Source organism: Tinamus guttatus, unplaced genomic scaffold, assembly GCF_059628265.1.
Source record: "Tinamus guttatus ecotype Peru unplaced genomic scaffold, ASM5962826v1 Tinamus_guttatus_pri_ptg000153l, whole genome shotgun sequence".
In the NCBI taxonomy this organism is placed as follows: domain Eukaryota; kingdom Metazoa; phylum Chordata; class Aves; order Tinamiformes; family Tinamidae; genus Tinamus; species Tinamus guttatus.
The window spans coordinates 2,273,000-2,296,736 of NW_028288687.1; the positions used below are offsets into that span (position 1 = coordinate 2,273,000).

The window sequence follows — 23,737 nt, forward strand, 5'->3', positions numbered from 1 at the left end:
GAAAAAAAGAAATGTTACTTCCCCAGCAACAAAACCAGCAAGAGTAAAAATTGCAAATGATTCAGTGTGGGGTGGGTTTGGAGTCTTCCCTTTTACTGGGGATTTCTAGAACATCTAGTGTTTCTTTCGAAGGATTTTAGTTTACAAATGACTAACTCTTAGGGAATAAATTCATTTAGATGTGAGTTAAATGTTTTAAAGAAATTAATCCCAGTTCAGAAGAAAACTGTTATAACTGTCTATTCAGCATAGTATAGAATAATTTCACTGATACTAATGATCTGGCTCAGCTTGCTTGAATACTTTGAGAGTCCTTTGGTATATCTAACTACTGAAATGCAAAATACTTCCAGCACAGCCAAAATAAGCTCAGACAGGTTTTCTGTATTTAGAGAAGTTTTTGAAGAAGTAAGTTTTTTCTAAAGTTGCAGGAGCTTTTTCATAAACAGTGTCGTAAATATTTCTAAATAACCAGCTTGTGAGGTGCTGAGTTTCTGACTTTGTGTTCGTACTGCACACTGAGCTAATCTCGTTTGTGCTTTTCAACCACGGCCTGACACTTGCCGCTGGCAAAGATCCCACAATCCCAATGCAAGTGCAGGAATGTTTACCTCGGTGTTGGGCCCAAATTCAAGTTTGGGTGATTGTTTTCCGTGTACCTAATGTCCCTTGTGACTTCAATGGGAGGAGATATTTGCCAGGATTTAACAGCTTCCCAGGAATGCTGCCCAGTGCTGCAGGACCACTTGAGAAGAGAGCTGTATTTTGTAAAAGCTGCAGGGGAGATTTAAGCAGAATCTTGTTATTGAAGTCGGAATTTGGACGAGACGCTGGACCTGCGCTTCTTCACTACCTACTCATCTGCTGAATTCTTTGGTAACCCATATGCACAAAACGGGACGTTTTAGAAAGAAAGTCATGATAGTTACTAAAAACTGAAATATTGGGAGTTGTGTTGTCCATGCTGTGTATGGATGTTTGAAACAGCCTAAGCTGGTTTTCATTTAAAAATCTAGTAATTACATTCAAGAGCACTACACCTAAGCAGGCCAGAGAGTCAACTCTTCAGTTAACTAGTCTCAATAATACAAATCCAGTAATTTGCAACTTCTAGAGTACATGCTCATGAAATGCATGTCTCATTTTTCTGTAGTGTACAAAAATGCACAAAAAACGCTCCTTTGCTACCTTCTCTCCCCATCCGAATACTTAGATACGTTAACAGGATGCTGGGAAGAGAATGAAAAACCTCTGCTCTATTTGTGTCTCTGTTTATAACAGAAAATGGCAATTTACCATTCTTTACTATTTGTGGCTGCAGAGCAAGGTCCTGTACTTCATCTAATGTTGTTCACTTGCTTGCTTTTAATAGTCTTCTGGCCACTTCAGTTTTGTCTCATGAAAATAATTTGTTTTCTTAATAGAAAATCTTCTCTTTCATGTTAAAACAGAATATAAACACATGAAGCAGAAAGTAATACAAAAATATTGGCGGTCTGCGAGTCTCTCTCATTGCTTTTCTCTTTAGAAACTGCCATTCAGAGGATATCGTGGTTAAGTTACAGAGCTACTCATACTTTAAATAATCTTTAAAGGACTGCCCAATGAAATAGATGTCTCTGTGTGCTGCTATGGGGCTGGAAAAGCCCTAGGGACAGTTAATGGCAATAATAAGGTTCATGTCTGCAATTAATTGAAAAAAAAAAAAGATTAATTGCAGTACAGAGCATGGAGAACATCTCTTTGGATTATGTTATTTACCTGAATAAAGCTCTGTAAAACTATTATAAGGTCTCGACTTTTAATAAACTCAACATACTCTCTCACTGCTCCTGCTAAGTATTCATTTCTCTCCTGCTGTTCCAGTCATCACCTCTCGGGCGATACATTAATATCTTTCACATATGGCAGATCAAGTATTTCACTGTAGCAATTCATGAAGTTCAGCCTCTCTGACATTCTGTCCACCACTGTGTTCTTACTAGAAGCCATTCCTAAGGACAAAATTAACTCATCCATTTCAAATTCTGCAAAATAAACATGCATTTTTTTAAAATTCTCATTTCAGAAATCTGAATCGTAATCAACAAAAGGATGAACAGAAATTTACATCATCCTCTTTTGATGTCATTTTTATGTATTGGATTTAAGGGGTTAGGCTTTTGCTTTTTGCAAGGGGCTGTGTGGGTATGGCCAACACTGTGCCAGTGCTGGTGGCTTTGTGCTCTAGGTGGCATTGGCTGACAGCTCTCGAGGAGTGTCTTGCGCACTGGGGACTAACATCAGTCGCATTTAATTGGGAGTTCGCCCTGCAGAAACAAGTGCAGCTGGTGCATTGCTTTGCTTTGCGAGGCTTTTATAAAATACTGTGTATTTCTCTATGCACATATATGTATGTTTATATATCTCCAAGTAGGTACCGGAATAAATGCAAGGCGAATATGATGGAGGACCTCTGAGCTACTACCTCTATGTATTATAGGACATTCTTTTTAATGAAGGCAGAGCTGTCTGGGAGCTAATCTGTATTTTGCAATTCCAGCTAGTGAAAGCTGTTCTAGTTACAGAGACCAACATAACTGCTGACAGAGAAAAGAAATCTCGGCTCTGTGTTAGGGCCCTGAAGAGGTCAGTGCTGCCCTTTCCACAGGGCGCTTACCACGTTTCTGCGGCCCTGCGGACAGACGCGCTGTGTGGGCTGGGGCAGGCGCGCGCCGCCACCTCAGCGCCTCAGGCGAGGGAGCTTCACCCGGCGGATCCTGCGCTGCCCTCGGCCACCCCGAGCGCTGCTCCAGCCCTGGCAGACCAAACCCGCCGCGACGGGTAACAAAGACCACCCTTTTCTCATCCCATTCCCCTGACTGGGATTCATCCGCCTGTGGCTGTTTAGATTTGGCTTACAGCCAGGTTAGGTCAACTACATGAGGCAAGAAATCACAGCATGTTACTGCATGTTACTGGGTTACTGCACCCAAATCCCCTCATGTTTAGCTGGTAAAATACTAGTATGTCTGTGACATGGAGGACTAGATGCAGGGTCCCCTGAACAGTCCTTGAAGTGTTTAAAGCCTCAGGAAGTCACCTGAGACAAAACTAACTCCTACTGCTCAGGTACTGAAAACACTTCTTCAGAGAACAGTTAGAATTAAGGGGCCCTTCCTCCGTTTCTCCTTAATTGGACTGGTTAATGCTATTAAACAGATAATGATACCTGCGTGGGGAAGACTATCCTTTTCAAAGTATTTCCACTGATTTGCCTCAGGGTTTTTTATCTAAGTACTGCAATTACTTCTCCTTTTATGATAAAATTAATCTTGAGCCACTACGATTGCTAATAGCACGGGAAAAAACAACTTTCAGAACTTCTACAAATATTATTTAGCAGTTCCAGCAAAATTCTTCATACCAGGATTTATCTAGTTAAAATTTTGTACGTGCCAGGCAGCCTGGCAAGATTCCCACGTCGTTTTCATGCCGATCCATACTCCCTGAGGGACAGCACTCTTGCAGCCCTGCTCCAAAACAAATCAAGCACCCCAGAAACAATTACAGAGACTTTGCATTATCTAAGCGAAAGGCTGAATGAGAAAGTATTTGTAATTTTCCGCTGAGATTTTCCATGTGGGCCCAGCAGAAATGGTGGCATATGCACCAAATATTTTTTTCAGCTAACTTTTATTTGAAGTAAACGTCTGTCCTCAATCAGGCTTGAAATGAGAAATCACAGCATTTCTGCTAGTCTGTTTGCACCCAGAAGAGCAGAGCAACCAAAAAGTAATTGGATGAGGCTACCCTGTAGACAGTGTTCCTGCATGTGTCCTCTTTTCCTCACCTCATGTATTTGCCCACATGGAGTTAAGCACATGTGGCTTCTTTGTGGATTTTTACAAGCTGCTGGAGCAACAAGTAAGATTTTTAATTCATGAACAAGAATTGGGGCAGGCAGTCGATCTGAGACTAGCAGTAGGTGCCAGTGGGAAGCGAAATTAGAGGAACAGTTGACCAGGTAATGAGAGCTGGGGGAACCGGGGTAGACTTTGGAGGAGACTTCAGAGAGCTGGGGTAGACTTTGAGGATGAAGTCAATGCACAGGGATGACTGCAAGCAGTGGCAGATGGACTAAGCTCTGGGACCACTGGGTGGAAATGGACTCAGTAGAACCGGCTGGAAGGATTTTGTTTGGGGAGAGGAAGAGCTCCGGGGTGCAAACGATTCCAATGTCGGCAGGGATGGGACGGTGACTCCAGGCCATCGCAGGCACCTCCAGCAGCTGGACTCACTGTGGCTTGGAGGCAGCTCTATGCTCCACATTCACCGGTCTATTAGGTTCTCAATTCTCCTGTTTCCATGTACTCTTTCTTTTTTGTCATTAGAAATATGTAAGCTATGCAATTGTCTCTCTAAGTACATTTTGTGTTTTTTTTCTGTCTCTCCAAATAATTTTTTATTTTAGATGCCCCAATTTTGCCACTGAACAAGCTCCTCTGTTAATTGTTCTAAGAATTATTGTATCGCAGAGAGTGTATACGGAGAGCAAAAGGACTGAGACAAACATATCTAGTCTATCAAGGCATTTCAATCCACGGCGGTTTCCTCCACACTGCCTTGTAGCAGGGAATGGGAATGGGTAGGGATGAGCAGCTCCTTCCTGTGAGTTTTGTCCTACCACGGAGTTCATGAGTATGCAGAATTTCATCCTTTTTAAAAAATGACAGTGTGGAAATCCTTCGTGATGTTAATAAATTTTTTGATCTATAGATGAATGAACAAATTTGAAATTCAGTGTCATCAGAAAAGCTGTAGACCACTCTAAGTAGGTCTTACATAGTCTTATAAGGCACAAATCAGACTTTGCCTTCTGGTCTTCTTCAGAAATGCCAACTGCACTGTTTTTTTTTTTTTTTTTTTTTCGAAGAGACAAGGCTGGTGAACAAAATCTCATTCTACACAAGGAGTAATCCTACCAATCTAAAGCTCAATAAATCCATTGGAAAAAAAAAAAAAAGGTGCTATACATATATATCCATTAAAACTCAACAGTAACCATGGCATGAAATGGCTAGTTTGAATATTTTTTTTTTGAACTAGCCATCTGTGTAGAGAAAAACACCACTTTACAAAAACCCAAATGATTAACTATTTATCAGGCTTTCACACAAAACGACATTTATAGCTGGTATCTGATAGAGATATCCTATAATTATCTATGCTGTATTTGCTGCTTGGCTGCTTTTAAATTTTAATGATGAGCAACACCACTTTTGGAGATTTTAGAAGTGCAGAATGTCGAATACAATTATTTAGCCCCATCTTGTATTCCTTGCACACTCAAAAACATCCACTGAGTTTAACAAGAATTTAGGTGAGTCGGGAATGCAGAATTAGCTCCTATACAGTCTATGCAGACAGAGTTCAGTAATGCTACTAGAGAAACAAATAATAGAAGAAAGAAATATGCAAAGAAATAAACCCATTTTCAGCTTTGAGATTTGAAGGAAAATGGAGACTCAGTGAGGTGGAAGAATGAAATTTGTTCCACAGGCCAGATGGTAGAAAGCTTTCATGCTCTGCTTAGGAATGGAGAATGCTAGATGAAGAGCACAAGAAAAGCAGATGACTACAAAAGCTAAGAAATAAGGACATAAGCATCAGGAGACGGTCACAAATGAGTTTGCCTCTCAGTCCTTTATTTTTTTGACAGCTGAGACGCACACAGGCCTTAGGTTAGACAGAGCGCCTTTTGGCTGCTGCAGCTCAGCTGTTTTTGTGGCAGGAGCTCATGGTCACCAAAATTAATGCCTTGGTAACTGACTGACAGTTCTTACCCTTTGTGTCCCTTATGTTAACAGAGGCAGGGCAGCTCTTAAAAGAGAACTGTGACATGTGAAGTGAGTTTTTACCTATCGCTATATAAATTTTCTGGGCTCCTAGGTATGGTTATTCTGCATCTCCCAGACTGCTCCATCTCCTATGGAAAGAACTGTCTTGATGTCTACACTAGAAAGGGAGGGAATAAGAGGTCAGCAAACAGTGAGCAGCACTTGATGCAGCGTATATCTGACTGCAAAAGGCAAAGACCTGAATTTCCTCCCTTTTCCCACAAAGACCTGCATTTCCTCATTTTTTCCAACCAAGGGACCTTTGTTTACATGCAAGGGCCTCGGGCTTGACCCGAGCGTAGGCTGCCCTGCCATTACCACACGCACTTTCATGCTGCACCCTCTCACCAAATAACCTGGCACCTGCCTGTCATCAAACAACCCGCCAGCTCGCTTGCTCAATCAACATCTAGGCACATGTGCAACTGTTAGGGCAGCTGGGCTCGCCATGAGTTATGTCCCTGATTAACAACCGAGCCTGGGAGGAACCAAACACCCCTTCCCGCTTGTGCTCCCAGCAGCTCCCACCCTCACTTCCCACTATCAGAGTGCTGTGAGGCTGGGCTACAGCCCAGGGATAGTGCAGGGCAGCTGAGAAGACAGGAGAGCTGGTAGAAGGAGCCTAAGGCTGCAGCGCAGCTCTGGGAGCAGAACTAAGGATGAAGCAGTCAGACATCACCCAAGCGCACGGCTGCGCAAGGGGAAGCGGCGGCGCCGCTGCCTCAGCGACTCCTGGCGAGACGCCGCGCGCGCGACCGCCACAAAATGGCGGCGCCGGCCGCCTCGCGCCCTCCTCCCGCAACGAGCGCGGCGGGAAGGAAGGAAGGAGGGAGGGAGGGAGGGACGCAGGAGAGCGCGAGGCCGCCGCCACAGGGCGGGCCGGGGCCAGCGCCGCTCCCGCCCTCCGCGGCGGGGAGTAGCGGAGCCCGGCGGAGGCGGCGCTGCCCGCGCACAGGCCGCTCCTCGCGCCCTCCCTCTGCGTGGCACGCCGCTTCCCCCCGGCCTTCCCCCCGCGCGCCTCCCCGCGTCCAGCCCTGTCGCGATAATCGCGCCGTCAGGTGCGTGTGTGCTTGGGGGCGGGAGTGCGGCCTGCCCGGCGCGGGGGCCGCTCCGCCTGTGCGGAGCGGGAGGGAAGGCGCGCCGGGGCGGAGCCGCCGCTTCCCGAGGGCAGCGGCGCGGGGCCAACGGCGGGAACGGCTGTAGGGTCGTGCCGGGCCGGACCGGGCCGGACCGGGCCGTGCCGCCTCTGTCGTGTGCGGGAAGGCGCGGGGAGACGTTAGCAAGGCGCTCAATAACGTCCCGCCGCTCCCGAGTGTTTGTGAGGAGCTGCTGTGGCAGGGAGCCGAGCGCGAGGGCGCTGCTGCCCCTTCGCTAACGGGCCCCTGCCTTTCCAGTACCTTGGTGATTAAAGAGGAAGAAAAGGGGAAGAAAGAACACTTTATTTAGTTTCCAGTTACAAAATGTAAAATAGATTTACTTTTCCTACCTTAAATTGGCTGCAGTATGCAGTTGTAACTGTGACTTTTTTTTTTTTTGGGGGGGGGTGCAACGCAACTGTAGTTGAAGGGACACGTGTTATCTGTTCAGATGTAACGATGTTTCATGGTTTCCCAATCGGGTGGTTTTCCTTAATCTGTCTTTGCTATTTTTGTTTCGTTTCAGGGTAACTCAACGGAAGAGGGTATGAATGTCATCCGCAGCCTAAGGCTTCCTGGCAGAAACTGTGTTTTCTTTCATTTGGCCTCTTTGACTAAATGGGGCAAGTGCAGTAATCTCTGTGGGTTTTATGCAAGATGTGCAAGTCAAGTCAGTTGTAAACTAGATAGGTGCCAAAGACTAAATTTGAGTAGAAATACTGGGAACTGGAAGTTGACTGGAAGCCCTAACTGCTATGGAAACTCAACTGGTAAAGGACAGAGGTGTCTTCTAGATGTTGTAAATACAGAAGTATGCAAGAAAGCACACCATGGTTCTACACGATCTTGCTTCCTGTCTTCTCAGCCGCTGGTGGAGAAGATCCCATTCCTCCAAATCGGTTCCCTTGGGCAACTCCCAAATCGTTTTTCTGCTTGGAACATTCCAGTCATCAGGTTTTTTCACATATCACCATCGTTTAAGGCTGCTCCGGCTCCTCTTTTCTGGATTATCATTAAACCAGCTCAGAAATTATTTGCCATCATTCTTGGCAGGTAAAATACTGTCTTCTCCTCAGACATTGTGCAGAGACTTGTGCATATGCTCATTATTGCTGATTGAGAATATGTGCGCATGAAGTGTTCTGTTTGAGTTTTAGTGTAAATCTTTGCAGGGCAGGAGGCTTGACTTGTACATTTTATTTTATTCCATGGAACCAGCCTTTACCAATCTCTAGCTAAAATTGCTTTGAGCTTATGAGAACTACCTTTGGTAGTTTCCTTTATCCTTGAGAAAGGGCTTGAAATTTAAGAAGAAAAGTTTGAAAATTACCTTGGAATTTCAGGAATTCTGAATTCTCAACAGCACAGCAGTATCTTGTGGGGTAGCAGCCAGACTTAGCTGCTTACAAAAATATCCAGTTAGTGTTGCAGTTTCCCCACATATCAGGACTGAGATGACTGACCTGAGTTGGATATCCTTGCCCTCTCCCAACTCCACACAGTGCTTTCAAAGCACTGTGGACAGTGCTTTGAAAGAGGAGGAATGTGCTGCCCAGGACATTTGCAGTCTTGTGAATTCCATGTGGTCCCATGTCACTCGATATAGGGAGCTCAGTGATGTTTAGTTGTTTTTTTTTTTGTTGTTGTTGTTGTTTTTTTTTTTGGTGTGTGTGAATAATCCACATTTTTAGCAGTAAAGCCTTGCGTTTGTCACAAGCATGGGCACTCTGGTATGCAAGGCCAGTTTAATTAGACACAAAATTCCTGTTTGTTGTTCTGCGTGTATTACAAAACCAGAATTACAAATGTAATCTGAAGGTAAATTGAGTAGTTTTGGAGCTCAAAATAACTTTGTGTGGAAGCAGGTGAAACTATAAGCCAATATTCACTAATCTCATACCAGTTGTAATGGCAACGTCTTTAAAGCAAAACTTTATTTTTTTTTTCAAATTTAAACTGAACTGCAGTCCTGAAAACTTAGAATTTAGAGAAATATTTTGCTAAAAGTGATTTGTTTTACAAGTGAATGGAAAAGGAATGGAAATGATAGTTTATGTTAAGAAATTTATTTCTATTATCAGAAGTGTTAGGTTTTTTTTTTTTTTCTCTCCTCATTCTAACATGTGATAAAAAGAGATAGAGCAAGATACTGAGGAGCTTTTTTCATTTACTCTCCCATGAGATGCAAATGTAGTACGGAATTGAGCAAGGGCAGACATTAACAAACACCTGTTTAATTACAGCCTAGGTTGACAGTGTTTTTAATTTACAGGAGCATAAGAAAGTGGTGGAAGTCACTTCCTCCTAACAAACGAGAACTCTTCAAGGAAAGTGCAAGGAAAAATAAATGGAAGATACTCCTGAGTGTCAGTAGCCTAGGAATTTTATTTATTGTGTTTTATTTTACTCACTTGGAAGAGACACCCATCACTGGACGTGCTCGACTCTTGGTTTTTGGAAAAGAACATTTTAGGGAACTGTCACAGATGGAGTATGAGATGGTAAGATTTTAAAGTAAATTCAAAATGCACTTAAACTACTTTACTGCTTTTCTTAGTAATGATATAGTCCAGGTATGGAAATGGGCAAACAAACCTAGTGGTGTCCTTAACAAGTCTTGAACTTGAAAGTAAAGGCTCTAGCACACTTCTTGGCAGTTAGATTCTCTTTTATCCCTCAGTGGAAACCACAACTTTGCAGTATTTTGCTGCATTTGTCGCTTGGAGACCAGAACGTCCCAATTAGGTACCTAAATTCTTTCTCAGAATTCAGGAACACATGATCATTAAAGAACACATTAAATGAAACAAGTAAACATTTCTAACACAGTTTTTGTAATATAACAAAAAAATGCAACTATCATGTAGAAGCGTAAAAACATAGTAAGTACATACTCACACCTGCCTCATTTTCATTTATTGGTTGAGCGCTCTTTGGGTCTTGTTTAAGGTCCTCTGTTTTCAGTTGTCACAACTTTCAGTTGAATGCTCCCCACCTTTCAGAATGCCTTCTGTTCTACTCCTTTTTTTTCTTGTTTGTTTGATCAGCTAATCTCTGTTAAGTTGCTTTCTTCTAGGCTATATGTTGATTTAATTTCTGTAATTTTGTGCAAGTTCTGTAACTTTGTTTTAACGTCAATGAGACTTTATCATCCAGCCATACACAGACATCACTGCATTACAGAGAATGTGAGATAAGTAAATAGAATGAAAGAATTATAAGGATATATAAATAGATTGTCTTTTATATAAATTTTTCCACATTATGCATTACAAAATAAGTAGAGAAAGACTAAATATGTTTTCAGAAGGCGTATATAGAAAAGTCCAACAAATTGCAGTTTCCTGCCAACTATACATTAGGAATGCTTCAGAGAAAGGAAGATGTAGGGGCTAGGTCTTATTCTTGATCTGTGCTCTGTATTTCCTTTTGAGGTAAAATCCTTAACTTGTGATTCTGAATTGTGGTACTTTTGTGGAAGTAGAAGGGATGAAAACTGCATTATCATATGTGTGAAAAATGTTTACTATTAATTTAGGTCTATACTAAGTTGTATTTGGTTACCAAACTACTTTTACAGTTAGTCACTGTTTATTTTGTATGACAACATATTTATTTTTTGTTTCACCAACCATTCATCAATGAACTTTTGTTTCAGTGGATGGCAGAATTCAAAAATAAAATGTTACCTGAAACAGATGCACGCTATCAGGTTGTGGAAAGAGTGGTTGGTCACTTATCTGAAAGCAATAAGGACATCCCACAGATCTCTGAGCAGAAGTGGGTTGTCCATGTGGTTGAAGAGCCAGGTGTAAATGCTTTTGTGCTTCCGGTAAGTTGGACCCCAATGCAAAAATTATTAGCAATATTGAAATAACATTTTATTTGTATATATTCTACATAAATGTGACTTTTTTTCTTTCCTTTTTGTTTACAGAATGGTCAAGTATTTGTTTTCACAGGGTTGCTAAATGCAGTTTCTGATATTCACCAGTTGTCTTTCATTCTGGGACATGAGATAGCTCATGCTGTGCTGGAACATGCAGTAAGTATTTAAATAAATTTTTCTAAAATTCTTTAATTACTTGTATTTACTTCTTCTAATTAAGACCTCTCCTATTGCTGCCAAGCAGAGTTTCTGTTTGACTGCTCTTCAAAGAGCAATTTTATTAAGTTTCCGAACTATATATTAAAAAAAAACTTGGAAAGGAATGAAAACTGGACTGTTTTGTTTTCAGGCGGAGAAGGCCAGTCTGGTTCACTTCTTGGATTTTTTATCCCTCATCTTTCTCACTATGATTTGGGCCATCTGTCCTCGTGATAGTTTGGCGATTGTTGGTCAGTGGATTCAGGGCAAGTTGCAGGAGGTAAGACTGACTATAGAATAGTTCATATAAAGCACTTGAATATATTGACTTGCATAAATGTTTTATGTTGGCATTCATTATTAATGTGTTTCAATATTTCTTTCTTATGGCTATTCCTTAATTGTATGGAAAACACTCATTCTTGGGGAGATAGTGCCACTAAGTGTATTTTGACAAAAAGAGGAGGGAGAGTTTACAAGTAAACATAACTGTGTTTTTCTGAAGGGAAAGCATTTTTATAAATACACTTCTGCTTTAGTTGGTGTGTGTTGTCATTTACCTTTTTGATGAGATTTGGATCTTCTTGAATAATGATTGGGTTTTGAACTGCACACGTCCTTTGATTCTAAGGCAAATTTGATGATTGTCTTTTTAAATTGTAGTTCCCTTTCTAAAAGCTGTAAATGTTGAAATGCCAGGTTTGTGTTTTGAATAGCTGTTAATTTGTTTCCGACTAGAATATATGGAATGAGTCTCTTTTAAATACATTGTTAGTAATAATAAAACATTTCCAAGATAAGAAAGTTGAGCATCTAAATGAGCTTTTAAAGTAGAAACTACACTATAATAAACCTTACTGAAATATAATCCTTTCAAAAAGCATAAATTCCAATAAAGTTTAGAATCTTTATGGTGCCATCTTTCTTCTGCTGTCTAGTCTACTGTCTGCTTCTGGACAGTTTTTGATCTTTTTCTTTTTTTTTTTTTTTCCTTTTCAAAGAATTTTTGCTTATATCATAAAACTCGTATCTGCATTGCAATTAAACTTCTTAGTTTCTTTGGCTTTTTATGATTTTTTTTGCTGGATTCTGAATGTAAATTGTCTCTGAAGAGTTGGATGTTCATACAAGTAGCTAAATAGAGTGCATTGATGAATGCTAGCTGGTATTTTGAAGAGCTGAATTTGGTGGGGGGGCGGGGGGTGGAAAAAAGCTCAGTGAGTCAATTCTGAGACTACTCATAAGTTAGACAATCAGTTTTAGCTCCCTGTCAGCATCTTTACTTTAAAACTTTTTTTTCCTCTTGTAGCTTAACTGCAGCTGATATTTTAGCAAATGGTGTCATAGTTTGGGATTGTGCTTTAAACTGCAAATGGAATCTGGATTTAAGCTCATTGTCCTGTGCTATCAAAAAGATCTTCTCTGATCTGTTACATGGTAATGCCCCGTTTTAAAACTCTTATCAGGCTCGCCTTCAGTAAAATGAAATGTGTGGACATGTAATACTGGCTGAAGTGATAAGAAATAATGGCAAAGCTTCATTCCATCTAAAGGTGCTGAATACAGAGTTTTGTTTCTGTTGCTTAACTATGAATGCAACGTATAATTGCTTCTGCCATTCGACATCTGGCTATCATGCTTGCATGAAGGCGTTTCTTTCTACAGTCTTTGTCAGGCCTCGCCTCTTTTTCTTTCTCCAACTGTATCTTCCTTTTTAATGTTCTGACATCCCAGTTTGCCCTTAATATCCATGGTAGTGCCTCTGTGCCTCAGTCACTACCAAGTGACTCTTGGTAGGCCTTTTGGCACGTTTGCTTCAGTCCTACTTTTCTCTCTAAAAGAGTGTTTTTGTCTTTGCCTTAGAAAACTTCTAAGTTCTCTCATGGTGTCTCATGGTAGTGGACAGTTTTTAGTCATATAATTCTGAATTGAAACCCACCAGCTTTGCTTTTGCAGCAGAAGTTACTTTGTAGGAAATCACATGAGCCTAGGAACTGTTCTTGGAATGGCCCAACATGTGACTGAGTTTTACTGATATCCACACACTAGTGGGATAGACCATGCTTCCTATTTCCTCTATCTTCCAGCTAACGCCATCAGATTTGTATTTCACAGGGAAATGGATGATTCATGACTGTAGCTTACCTGGAACTTCTTTACCATAATACACAGTTGCAGCCAGTGACTTGAAAATCAAATCTTTCTTCACTATTACATCTAATTTCTAATAGGGATTTTAGATCATGGTTTCAAGATCAAGTTTTTTCATTCCAGCACATTCACAAAAGTTCTTTAAAAGTTCTGTTTCTCAGAAGCAGATGAATACTGCTGTACATCAGATGCTTCAAGATGCTTCTGTGCATCTGATTTCAAGACTTTATTGCCTAGAATGCACTGTGAAAGAGAGCCCAAGTTTTGCCAGATCATTCAAATTTCTGTACAGCTTTAAACTTAGATCTGAAGAGCAAACATACACCAATTGCAGATCTGGCATTTAAGTCTCTCTTGTGTGTTAATAATATGTTGATGATTAATCACAAATCAACAAATCTGGAATGCTATGTTTTTGCTGCTATATGGAGTCACATCACAGCCTGTTTATGCTGGTATCTTGTCTGCAACTGGCCACTAGGAGTTATAGATGTCTTTGTGTACTCAAGGGACTAGACCCTGCTTTGCATTTCAAACTTTTTGGTTCTTGTTGTTTCTTCCCCTGGAACGGATAAGAATGACGTGATTTTCTGCCCAGATAAAGAGCTGGTAAAAGCTTTTTCTCTACTTTACACTTGCATACTCACACTCAGGGACTGTTTTTTCCTAACCAAAGCCCAAACCACAATGTTGTGACATTTTCCCTATAGTCTCTGCTGGAGTTTACACCTTAGAGTAAGCTGTTTTAACAACTCCTAACTAACCTTTACTATAACCTATTAGACTAGGGCAGGGTTGTCCAAAACTATGTGAATTATATGTGCCAAAGGATACTGTGTTACATAGGCAGTTTTGTCAAATAAATAATTACTTATGGCCTTTAGTGGCTATGAATACAATGTCAACCCCCAGAAAAAGGGGTAAAAGTTGGTCAGATTAATATCTTCTAGGTGGATTTCTCAAGGGTAATTTACCACTTGAGGGTATAATCATGAAAGAGGGGTCATTTCTGCATGGAAATATTTATGATTATGTTTGATAGTGGGGACTCTCTGCCATGCATCTGGAAGTCCTAAGAGGTTTAAAGAAAGTCATCATAAAAGTTTAAAGAAGCCATTAGATTGTTTTTTAATATAAATTGCTACAATTAAAATTTCAAACAATGTCAGTAAGTGTGAAGTGAAATTTTTCTATTTTGTGCATAATGAAACTCTGATCAATAATGTATGTTTACTGTTAATATTTTGAATTAACTAATTTAAAGTTGGCATTTTCTCTTTAAGTCATAGAGAATGCTATGAAACTTGGTGATAGAGGCTTTAAAAATATAATTTTAATTCATTTCCACTGAATAGAGGATCAGTGAATTGTGGGTAATGGAATTAAAGTTTGAATTAAGAAAAATTAATACTGACCAATTGCAATATTAGTATGATAGATAAATGCTGCAGCTTATAAGAAGACTAGAAACACAGCTACAATGCTACTTGCTCTCTATATGCCCCAAACCAAGAAATACTACTTCGATGTGTTCCTTTCAGTTTATTTTTGACAGACCCTACAGCAGGACATTGGAAGCCGAAGCTGATAAAGTGGGACTTCGGTTTGCAGCAAAGGTAATTACAGATGCTTTGTTTTAGCAGGAGCTTACCAGACATTTTTCAGTTCCATTGTAATTAAAGTGAGTTCCACACTTCATATGGAAAATCATTCATTTCAGGATCTCCCAAATCAAAACAAATGTAGGTTTATGAAATATCAGGAAAATAGAAGAGGTCATAAGGGAAAGAGGAAGGCATTCTGGCTAAATTGTATTTATCAAAATTGAAATTTATAAGATCGAGCGTTATTAACTGCAGAGGATACCTTCTTACATGGTGTATTACTATTAGAAGAAAAAGCTACATATTTATAAAGAAGAAAAAGCCACATAGTTTTTGTCATTCAAGTAATATCTGTTACAAGCACTTTGGAGGAATGATTTAATATATATCAGTGCACTTAAAATATTCTGATCTATAATGTCTATTTTTATAAAGAACTTCTATGTATTGCAATTATATTTTCTGTGATGATAATTACAAAGCATATAGCTTTTTTTCTGGTGTTTTAATTCAAATACAACACTGAAGTAATATGACTTTGCTAAAGTAAAAGTAAAATCTGGTCTGAAACTACTTGGTACTATTTTCCGAGTCCATTTTATTGGTCACCGTTTTCATCCATGAGGGTTTTAGTTCAATTAAATAAATAAATAAAATCTATCAGGTCTAGCTAAGTGCAGTAGAGCTAGAAAAAAATGTTAGATAGATAACTATGAGAGCAGCACCCTCTAGTGTTAATATTTCATAAGGAAGATTTTATTAATAGAATTATTGATATTTCTTCAAGTTATAGGATGGTTTTAAAATGAATTTAATTCTGATACTGAAACTGCATTTGCTATTTACAAACATCTCTGGGAATCATTTCTCATGCACAACCATGGGAAAACATTATTGCTCTTTAGCAATATTGCCCTTAGTTTCTCTTTTGATAATAAATGGTATTTCTAGCATAAATGCTGGAAACTGTGGAACTGATTGAAGTTTGAGTGAACTGATTCTTTTTTTCTTCAATCAGTGGAATTACATAGACGTTAGAAGGAACTGTTCCAGTGTCTATGTGGAAGAGTTTTTACCGTATTGTAGTATTTTAGAATAGCCTTTTTTCATCCTATACAAGGTCAACTATCTGAAGAGGTTTTGCAGATCTGCAGTCTGAGATGTCTGTTGTCATTCCTTAGCACATGTATTCTAGTACCTTAAAAACATAATGCTGCATACATTGCCTCTCTGCTTTCAGGCTTGTGTGGATGTCCGGGCCAGCAGTGTGTTCTGGCAGCAGATGGAATTAGCAGAAACCATCCAAGGGCAGCCCAAGATACCGGAGTGGCTCTCCACACACCCCTCGCATGAAAACAGAGCTGAGCACCTAGACCGGCTGATCCCAGAGGTGAGCGGGGCCGAGGGGCCGTGGCTCTGGGTCAGAACGGCTGCCAGAGCTAGTCTGATGCTTGCTCACAAGCTGCTTTTTAACAGAATTTTTCTGTTAGAAAACTCTTAACCTTCTTAAAACTTTTTTTTTTAAGAGTTAAAATAGGGCAACATAAGTAAAACATAATTATATTCTAGGATATTTTTCTGATTTCTGGTCAAAGTGTAATGCTTCTACTTTTTAATCATTTTCTCATATAGATGCGACAGTGACACAAGACTCATCCATCCTTTTTCCACTTTAGAAGCCAGAGTTTAAGCTGTGTCCTTAAACTGTCTTCTCTTTTCTTACTTTGGTGCTAGCCCTAGACTATCAAAGAGGATGCTCTGGCAATTTCTGTCTGTCTCATTGATATGGGATTGAATATACCTTGAATAAGAGTGTCTCAGAAGAATGTCAGATCCCCAATAGAAGGTTTCTTAATAGCCTTAGCTATGATAGATCTCTGTAGATTTTGCAGCCTCTTTTTTTTTTTTTTTTCCTCTTTTTTTTTTTTCTTCACATCTCTCTAGCTCTTCCATTACATTAGGGAGCAAATTTTACCCCACTCTAAGGAAATGGAGCTAATTCATGCAATTGCCCATCAATCTGCAGTCTGTTCTTCCTTTCAGATTGCCTCTCAGAGGAATGCCAAGTGGATAACTGCTTGGGGATTCTCTTAATTTGCTGTGTTACTTGCTGGAAGCATAAGCAAAATTCTGCTGTTAGCCAAATGTTAGTTTTGTAGTTGAAACCTGTGTCAAGCTGAGTACTCTTAATTCACTTTTTTTGTTGTTTTTTAAAGAAAACAATCTGTCTAAACATGGGAGTTGTTAGAGTTAAGAACAACCAAGCCTTGTTTTCAAGTAGGCTGAACTGTATTTTGAAATTTCTTTCTCTCTTGAAATCACTTGGCAATTTCCTTTTTAAAGATATTTTAATGATTTCAGAGGGGGGAGAGATGATTTTTCTGAATCCTGTGAGAGTTAATGCAGCAAATAGTCTAAATGGTGGCATAAGTCAAAATAGAGATTAAGGGTTTGAAATTGGAGACTGCCTAAGCTGAATATATTAGATTAATTTACACAAATACTGTAGTTTGCAGAAATGAATTTCTGATATTTAATGAGACCATGAGGAAAATTTGATGCATTTTATAACATATATATTAGAACACCTGGCTTGGAAAATTATAGTTCTGGTGGAGCCTCGATTATAGTGAGATTAACCATAAAGGTTTCAGGATCTTTATTTTTATAGAATTACTGACTGGCTTATAAAGCAGCAATGAAAAAATTTCCATCTTATTCTAAGTCAGGCCTGAGAAAATACATACCTGGCAATCATGTTCTTTCTGTCTTATCTCTTGTAGTTTGTACAAGTTCACAAAAAAGTGGTCTTTCTTCAGGTGATGAAGTTGCATGCCTTAATGAGGAGACATAATGATTAAGCCTTGTCAATGTGAAGACTTATTAAATGGGAAAATAAGAATTTTAAAAAACTGACCCATTTTTCTATCATGTTCATAAATACTGTCACAGCTGTTCTTTCCTGTGTCAGCTGAAGCAGTGAAAGATTGGAAATATTAGCTTCATATATATATTTTTTTCTCAATCAAGTGGTAGACCTACCCCTTTTTCTGTCATTTTTTTGTACTGGTGTTTTACTTAACCTATTGCTTTCTACATCCCCTGCTAATTGTAATTCATTTTGCAACTTGTTTGTGTGTGTGTTTTTTCATTGTTGTTACTATTATTTCTTAAAACCTACATCCTTGTACTTTTCCTTTGTTTTTTTTGTCAGAATTAGCAAGGTCAGAGCATAAAGCAGCCCTGCGGAGGTAATTGCATTTAATGAACAAGAGCCTATAACCCTTGGTTTGGTCAGGGGACAAGAGAATCCTGTGGTTTTGAGGGACAAGAGAATGCTGAGAAAAGTTGCAGCCTGAAAGTTGGGATGCACTCAGAAATATTGAAAGGATTTGAGATGTAGTTAGCCTGGGTCTGTGACAGTGTTGAGGGAGAAATGAGGAAAGCTCAAAATTTCTTTCCTGTTTTTGTCTATACTAGTAGTTTTATACGAAAGCAATCGGATGACTCTTACCCGTCCCCACTTCCAGCACATTGCAGAGGGCGGTTGCAATCGTACTGATAAGCAACTGCTTCACCTTTTTTTTCCACATTTTATACTTTGAGATCTTCTGAACCTGTAAGATGACAGGTGGTCTTTATTCCCAACAGCAGTACTTTAATCTTAACATTAGCTTGAGAATCAACAGCATTAAACAGGTGCATCTGTGTTCTCACTGTAGCTAGTTAACCTTGTCTCAGTCCTGTCCATCTTTTTTATTTGTGACACTCCTCAGCATACACAGTCAGTGATATGTTCTTATTTATAACAGTGATGTGCATGTGTTTCATTAAGAATGTTTTTACTTGTCCTCTTGCCCAAACTGTCAAGATTAAAAACTGACGACCAAATTGCTCAAGCAATATTGAATTACTGAACTAGAAGTTGCTAGTGAATTTGAAAGTACCATATGGCTGACCATGTCAGACTGTTTTAACTTTCAGGAAAAATATATGCGAGTTCCTCAGTCAGTTACTGTCATCTTAATGATAGTACAGTGGTGTTGGCATGAAATGAAATGGCAGTAGCCAGCTGAGCTAATGAAGAACACCTTCTAAATAGGACTGAACCTTTCATACCACAGGCTACTTAATCACAACATCTCACTGGTAAAGATAAATATGACTACACATTGTAATCATGTAGCGTTGCCTTCTGAGACTGTCATCTTTTTAATGGCCTATGAGTTGATATGTGGAATTGGCATCTTATTCCTTCTTGGACAGCTTTGTGTAGCAAGAAAACAAAGACATCTGCAGGGTAAAAGTGTTACCTCTGAAGTATTCTTTTTGACTTTTGATTTTGTGACTTCAGTATTTTAGATAAGTGAAATCATGGAAGTAAGCCAGGCACTATGTAGCCAAAGAAGTCAGAGATTTAAAATTGCTAAATTAGTTTAAAAGAGGATTACATTGCACTTTCCAGGATACAGCCTAAATCTATGTATTTCCCTTTGCGTTGAGTAATGCTGCTTGACATGAATGCAGTCTTGCAGCAGCTTATGTTCTGTTCCAGAACAAGGGAAAACTTGATTTGTCATAAATGACAGTTTAGAAATTAATTGGTCACTGAAGCAGAAGCATGTTCAGAAGTATAGATAACATTTGATGACTACAGAAACAATCACCTTTATAAAAATAATAAAAAAGAAGGCTTTATTCTTAGTCAGACAGTTGCCTAATCCAGACTCACATATCCAAGTGATTTAAACATTATATTTCAAGTAATAAGCAGCTAAGAAAACACTTGTTATGTTTCTGGAATATGTCTTTTTCTTAAAAAGAAAAAGGGGGAAAAAAAAAAGCTATTGTTGCTTTCAAATTCTGTTACTTTCTAGGCGTTTACAGGAGATTCTTCTCCGTATACAAAGAGATGAGTTAAGAAGTACTATTCCTCCATTTTAAAACCCGTTGCAGTAAGCTACTCACACTGACCATGGTGAAAGAGTACCCAGTACCTTCAAAATGATGGGTAAAGATTAGAGGTACTGGATAGGTAGGGCTCCTGCCATATGGAGAGTAAGAGGCAAGTGACTCTATCTGCACAGACTCTATATTATTGAAGTAAGTGTAACCAAATCTGGCATATTTAAAGCAAATTAAAATTATGCTTTTATTTTCTCTGTGAAAACTGTTACCTTGCTCCTCCTTTTTAATCCATCTAGAGCAAATAAACAGTCCCTAATACTTTTTGACAACAGTTGACTGTCCAGCAGGCATCCATCTACAGCTCAGGACAAATGTCGCTGTTTCTGTTCAAGAACACGCAGCAAAAAAAAAAGGAGCAAAATATGACATGCAAGATTCCTGTCCCATGAAAAGATGAGAAATGGAACTGGATGGTCATCTGCCCACAGGTGTATGTTTTTAACTGAGGCTAAGATACAATTAACGCTACACGGAAGTGACCACGACATTCATTAGTTTTTAAATATCGGAGTATTTTTAGACTACTTTTCTGCCGTATCATTTAACCAACAGGTTTTGGTGTTTCATCTTGCAAGTCTTGACAAAATAATTCTTGGTGGAAATGTAGAGCCCTCCAAAATCCTGCAAATAATAGTTTTCTATGGGATGTGTAGAAATTTGCTTTTTTGGTAGCTTATATGGATTTTGTGGGAGAATTCATGACCACTACTAAGTCTGTGGGCAACTCCTGTTTGGAAAGCAGTACATCAAGCTGAGTTCTCTGGTCACCATTTCTAGCTCTAAAGCATGCTGCCTGTTTGTGTGGACTAGTGAGAGTATTTTCAATTTCACTAAAATGAACATCAACTTTAAACAGTCACCTCTTTTGAAGGACGTTGTTTTATATCATTTTCTTCAAGATGTTTTTGAGCGGTGAGATTCATTTCTTTCTCAGATTGCCTGCAAGGCAGGATGATCTGTGAACCAGAATACAAAGCTGGAAGAACTGCAAGAAAAATGTGTTCAGGGATTTTGATACTCTGAGATATCCATTAACTCCTCTGTGCCTCCACTCTCTAAGCTGTAAAATGGAAATAATGCCGATTTAATTCTTTAGGAAGGGGAAGTAATTAAAATTTGATTTCCTAGTGCTAATCTCTTAATCTAGGTATGTTTTGATATTCTAGGAACGTTGTTTTCTGAGAACACTTGGGAGCTGTGTGCTCAAATGCTTCTTGGAGATAAGATCACTTGTGCAGCTGAACCTTTACCCTATTGATTGACCCTCAGTATTTCTGTGCTGAACAGTTAAATGTCCATTATGTTACTGGTGATTTTTCCCTCCTCCTTGAGTCAGATATCTGTAATAGATATCTGACAAAACATTTTGTCATTCATCCTCTTCCATTCCTTAATTCTTTCCTTCTTTTTCATTGTTCTAACACATTAAATGTTACCTTTCTTCTCCAAAATTCTTGATTTCTCTGGAAAGATTGTTAGGGATAACAATTGTTGAAGATAAAAGCTCCATTGACTTTAATATTGTACTTGCTAAACTTTGTTGTAAATGTAGACCTTATTAGGAAGTCAAACAGCTGACTGAAATTTTGTTTTTGTTTTTTTAAGTGAGCTTGATTTATTTTCCTATGTATTCACAGGCTCTTAAAATAAGAGAGAGCTGCAATTGCCCATCTCTTTCTGGACCAGATCCTCGCCTCATTTTCAGACTTAACATGCAACGTCTGCTGGAATCATCTAAAGATCAACAAAGTCCAAATTCTACAAAGCAAGATCTTACAAAACCAAAACTGGATTTGCCTCACACTCATAAAATGGAAGATAGGCCAGTAACCTTTGCAGTTAAACCTACAAACTCTTGATAATTTTGTGAAACTCGTTGTCCTGAAGGTCTCTCTCTTCAGGCAAATTTGTCTTTGAACCATAAAGAACATCTAGCCATTCATTTTCTATGTTTCTTTCTTGTGGTCTCCCACTCAAAGCAATAAGAAGCTCTGCCCACACCAGAGGAGTATCTTGGAGTAGAAGATTTCTTATTATTCATCAAGGGTTACTAAAAAATAAATTGCTTCTCAGGGGAAAGATAATCTCACACAGTCCAGTTGTACAGTGTAATTTTCAGCTTTATCAGGCTCACCTTGATCACAGGACAGATGAGCCAGAGCCTAAAACAGAGAGGCCAGTTGTTTTTGTCACTTGTCTCGTTTATCTTGCTGTAATTTGGGTTAGATCTGTTCAAATTCATTTGAAAAATAATGAGGAGAACATATTGTCTGTTCCACATCTAGAATGCTTGAAAATATTAAGCTGAGATGCAGTAAAATAGCCAATGGCCTAAATACACCCCACTTAATTATGTAGGTTTACTGCTGGGATTTTTCTTCTTCCTAAAGCATTTTAGAATGTAGATTAATTCAACATTTCTTTTCAAAGAAGCTGTTCCGTTTAGAAGAGGAGTTAAATAATTTTGCAACAAAGTCTTTCTTCTAAAAATGGTGTAGAAGAACCACAGTTTGTAGAGCTAGAGTGCTTGGCAAGGGTGACTGTGGAATCCTTTTTAAATGATCAGGGTGCCTCCTCAGAGGCCAGGTGTATTTTGATGGCAGCTGATCTGGCCATAACAGTCTGGATACAATTAAATGCTACTGTGAAAATATATTGTTCAAATGCAACAAGATCCTTTTTGCTTGTACAGTTTTAGCTGTTGTAGTACCCTCTGCTAAAAGGGGCCTTCTCAGGAAACCAGCATTTCATTCTGGGCATAAAAAAAAAATGCAGCACAAAACACCCTGCCCCTCTCCGACGTGACTGTTACAGTGGACATGTATAGGCACAACATGGGAACTGCTGCTGGAGCAGCCAGCACAGTCAGCCCTTCAGCACTTTACCTTTTATTTGCTACTGGTTGGGAGATCCTTGTTTTCATTCCTGTTGATGGAAATATTGTATGTCAGTCTTGCAGGAAGAAATAGAAAGAGGCAGGAGTATTTAAAAACAAAAACAGGCAATCCTTTTTTTTCATCTGCCTTTTTTTTTTTGTTTGTTTGTTGTTAATCACTTTGTATTAAAATGAAATTTATATATGGGAAGAAAAATCTTCATGTACAGTAAGAGGACATTCACAAGGTTTAACAGTGTATGATATTTAGATTTTTTATATATATATATGGAGGGGGGGCAGACCTCGTCATATTTATTCAATTTAATCAGAATGCAAGGTTTAAAAAAGGAGGGAGAGTTTTCAGTGGTGTCATTGTGTCTGTATTTTTGAAAAAATGTTTGTGAAAATGCTAGTTTTACTGACTTCTGTGAAAGAGCCAGGATCCTCTGAGAAATGCTAGCAACTATCCAACTTGCCTCTGTTTGGAGGTAAGTCCATATATTTGCAGTGTTGACTGTGTTGATAGTTCTAGGCCTGATCATATAGGTCTAGATCGGCTTCATATTTCTTGCCAGCTGTTTTAAAATCTCTCCTTGATGCTGCTGGCAAGAGGCAGAAAGTCCAGCCTGGCCATTATTCATCCATCCACTTTTATTCTTAGTGACAGGGGTTTTTGTAACAGACGTTCAGTGATGTGTTAAAGCATTTGGACATTGTCACCTGAAGGTAAACAGAAAAATACACCATTTAGATTTCCCTGTGGACTTTATAGTTTATACTGCAACACCAAGACCGCAGTGCTGCTGCTGCTGCCTCTTTCGCTGCGATGTCAAAGCCTGTTTTGTTCTCTGGCCTTCCTGGCCGACCTGCGGCTTGATGTTGTGTCGAGAGCCTAGAAGAGTGTTTATAGAATTCAGAATTAAGAGTGAAACTACACAAAATCCATATTTTTACTGTCTATTTTAAGTGGCTTAAGTATTAGAATGGAATATTGCAGATGCTAATTTCAACAGAGAGGCGCTTTTATTTTTTTT

At 39.2% G+C, this 23,737-nt stretch overlaps 1 protein-coding gene across 1 annotated transcript; it reads left to right on the forward strand.

Moving 5' to 3' along the window:
* The first annotated feature begins 6,900 nt into the window (after window positions 1-6,900).
* On the forward strand, window positions 6,901-21,995 carry OMA1 (OMA1 zinc metallopeptidase). Its single transcript, XM_088522427.1, has 9 exons — window positions 6,901-6,937; window positions 7,542-8,068; window positions 9,288-9,516; window positions 10,674-10,847; window positions 10,953-11,060; window positions 11,254-11,382; window positions 14,795-14,869; window positions 16,098-16,247; window positions 21,463-21,995. Exons 2-9 carry the CDS (start codon window positions 7,563-7,565, stop codon window positions 21,682-21,684), a joined length of 1,593 nt encoding a protein of 530 aa, XP_088378553.1. The 5' UTR covers window positions 6,901-6,937; window positions 7,542-7,562; the 3' UTR covers window positions 21,685-21,995.
* The last annotated feature ends 1,742 nt before the right edge of the window (window positions 21,996-23,737 follow it).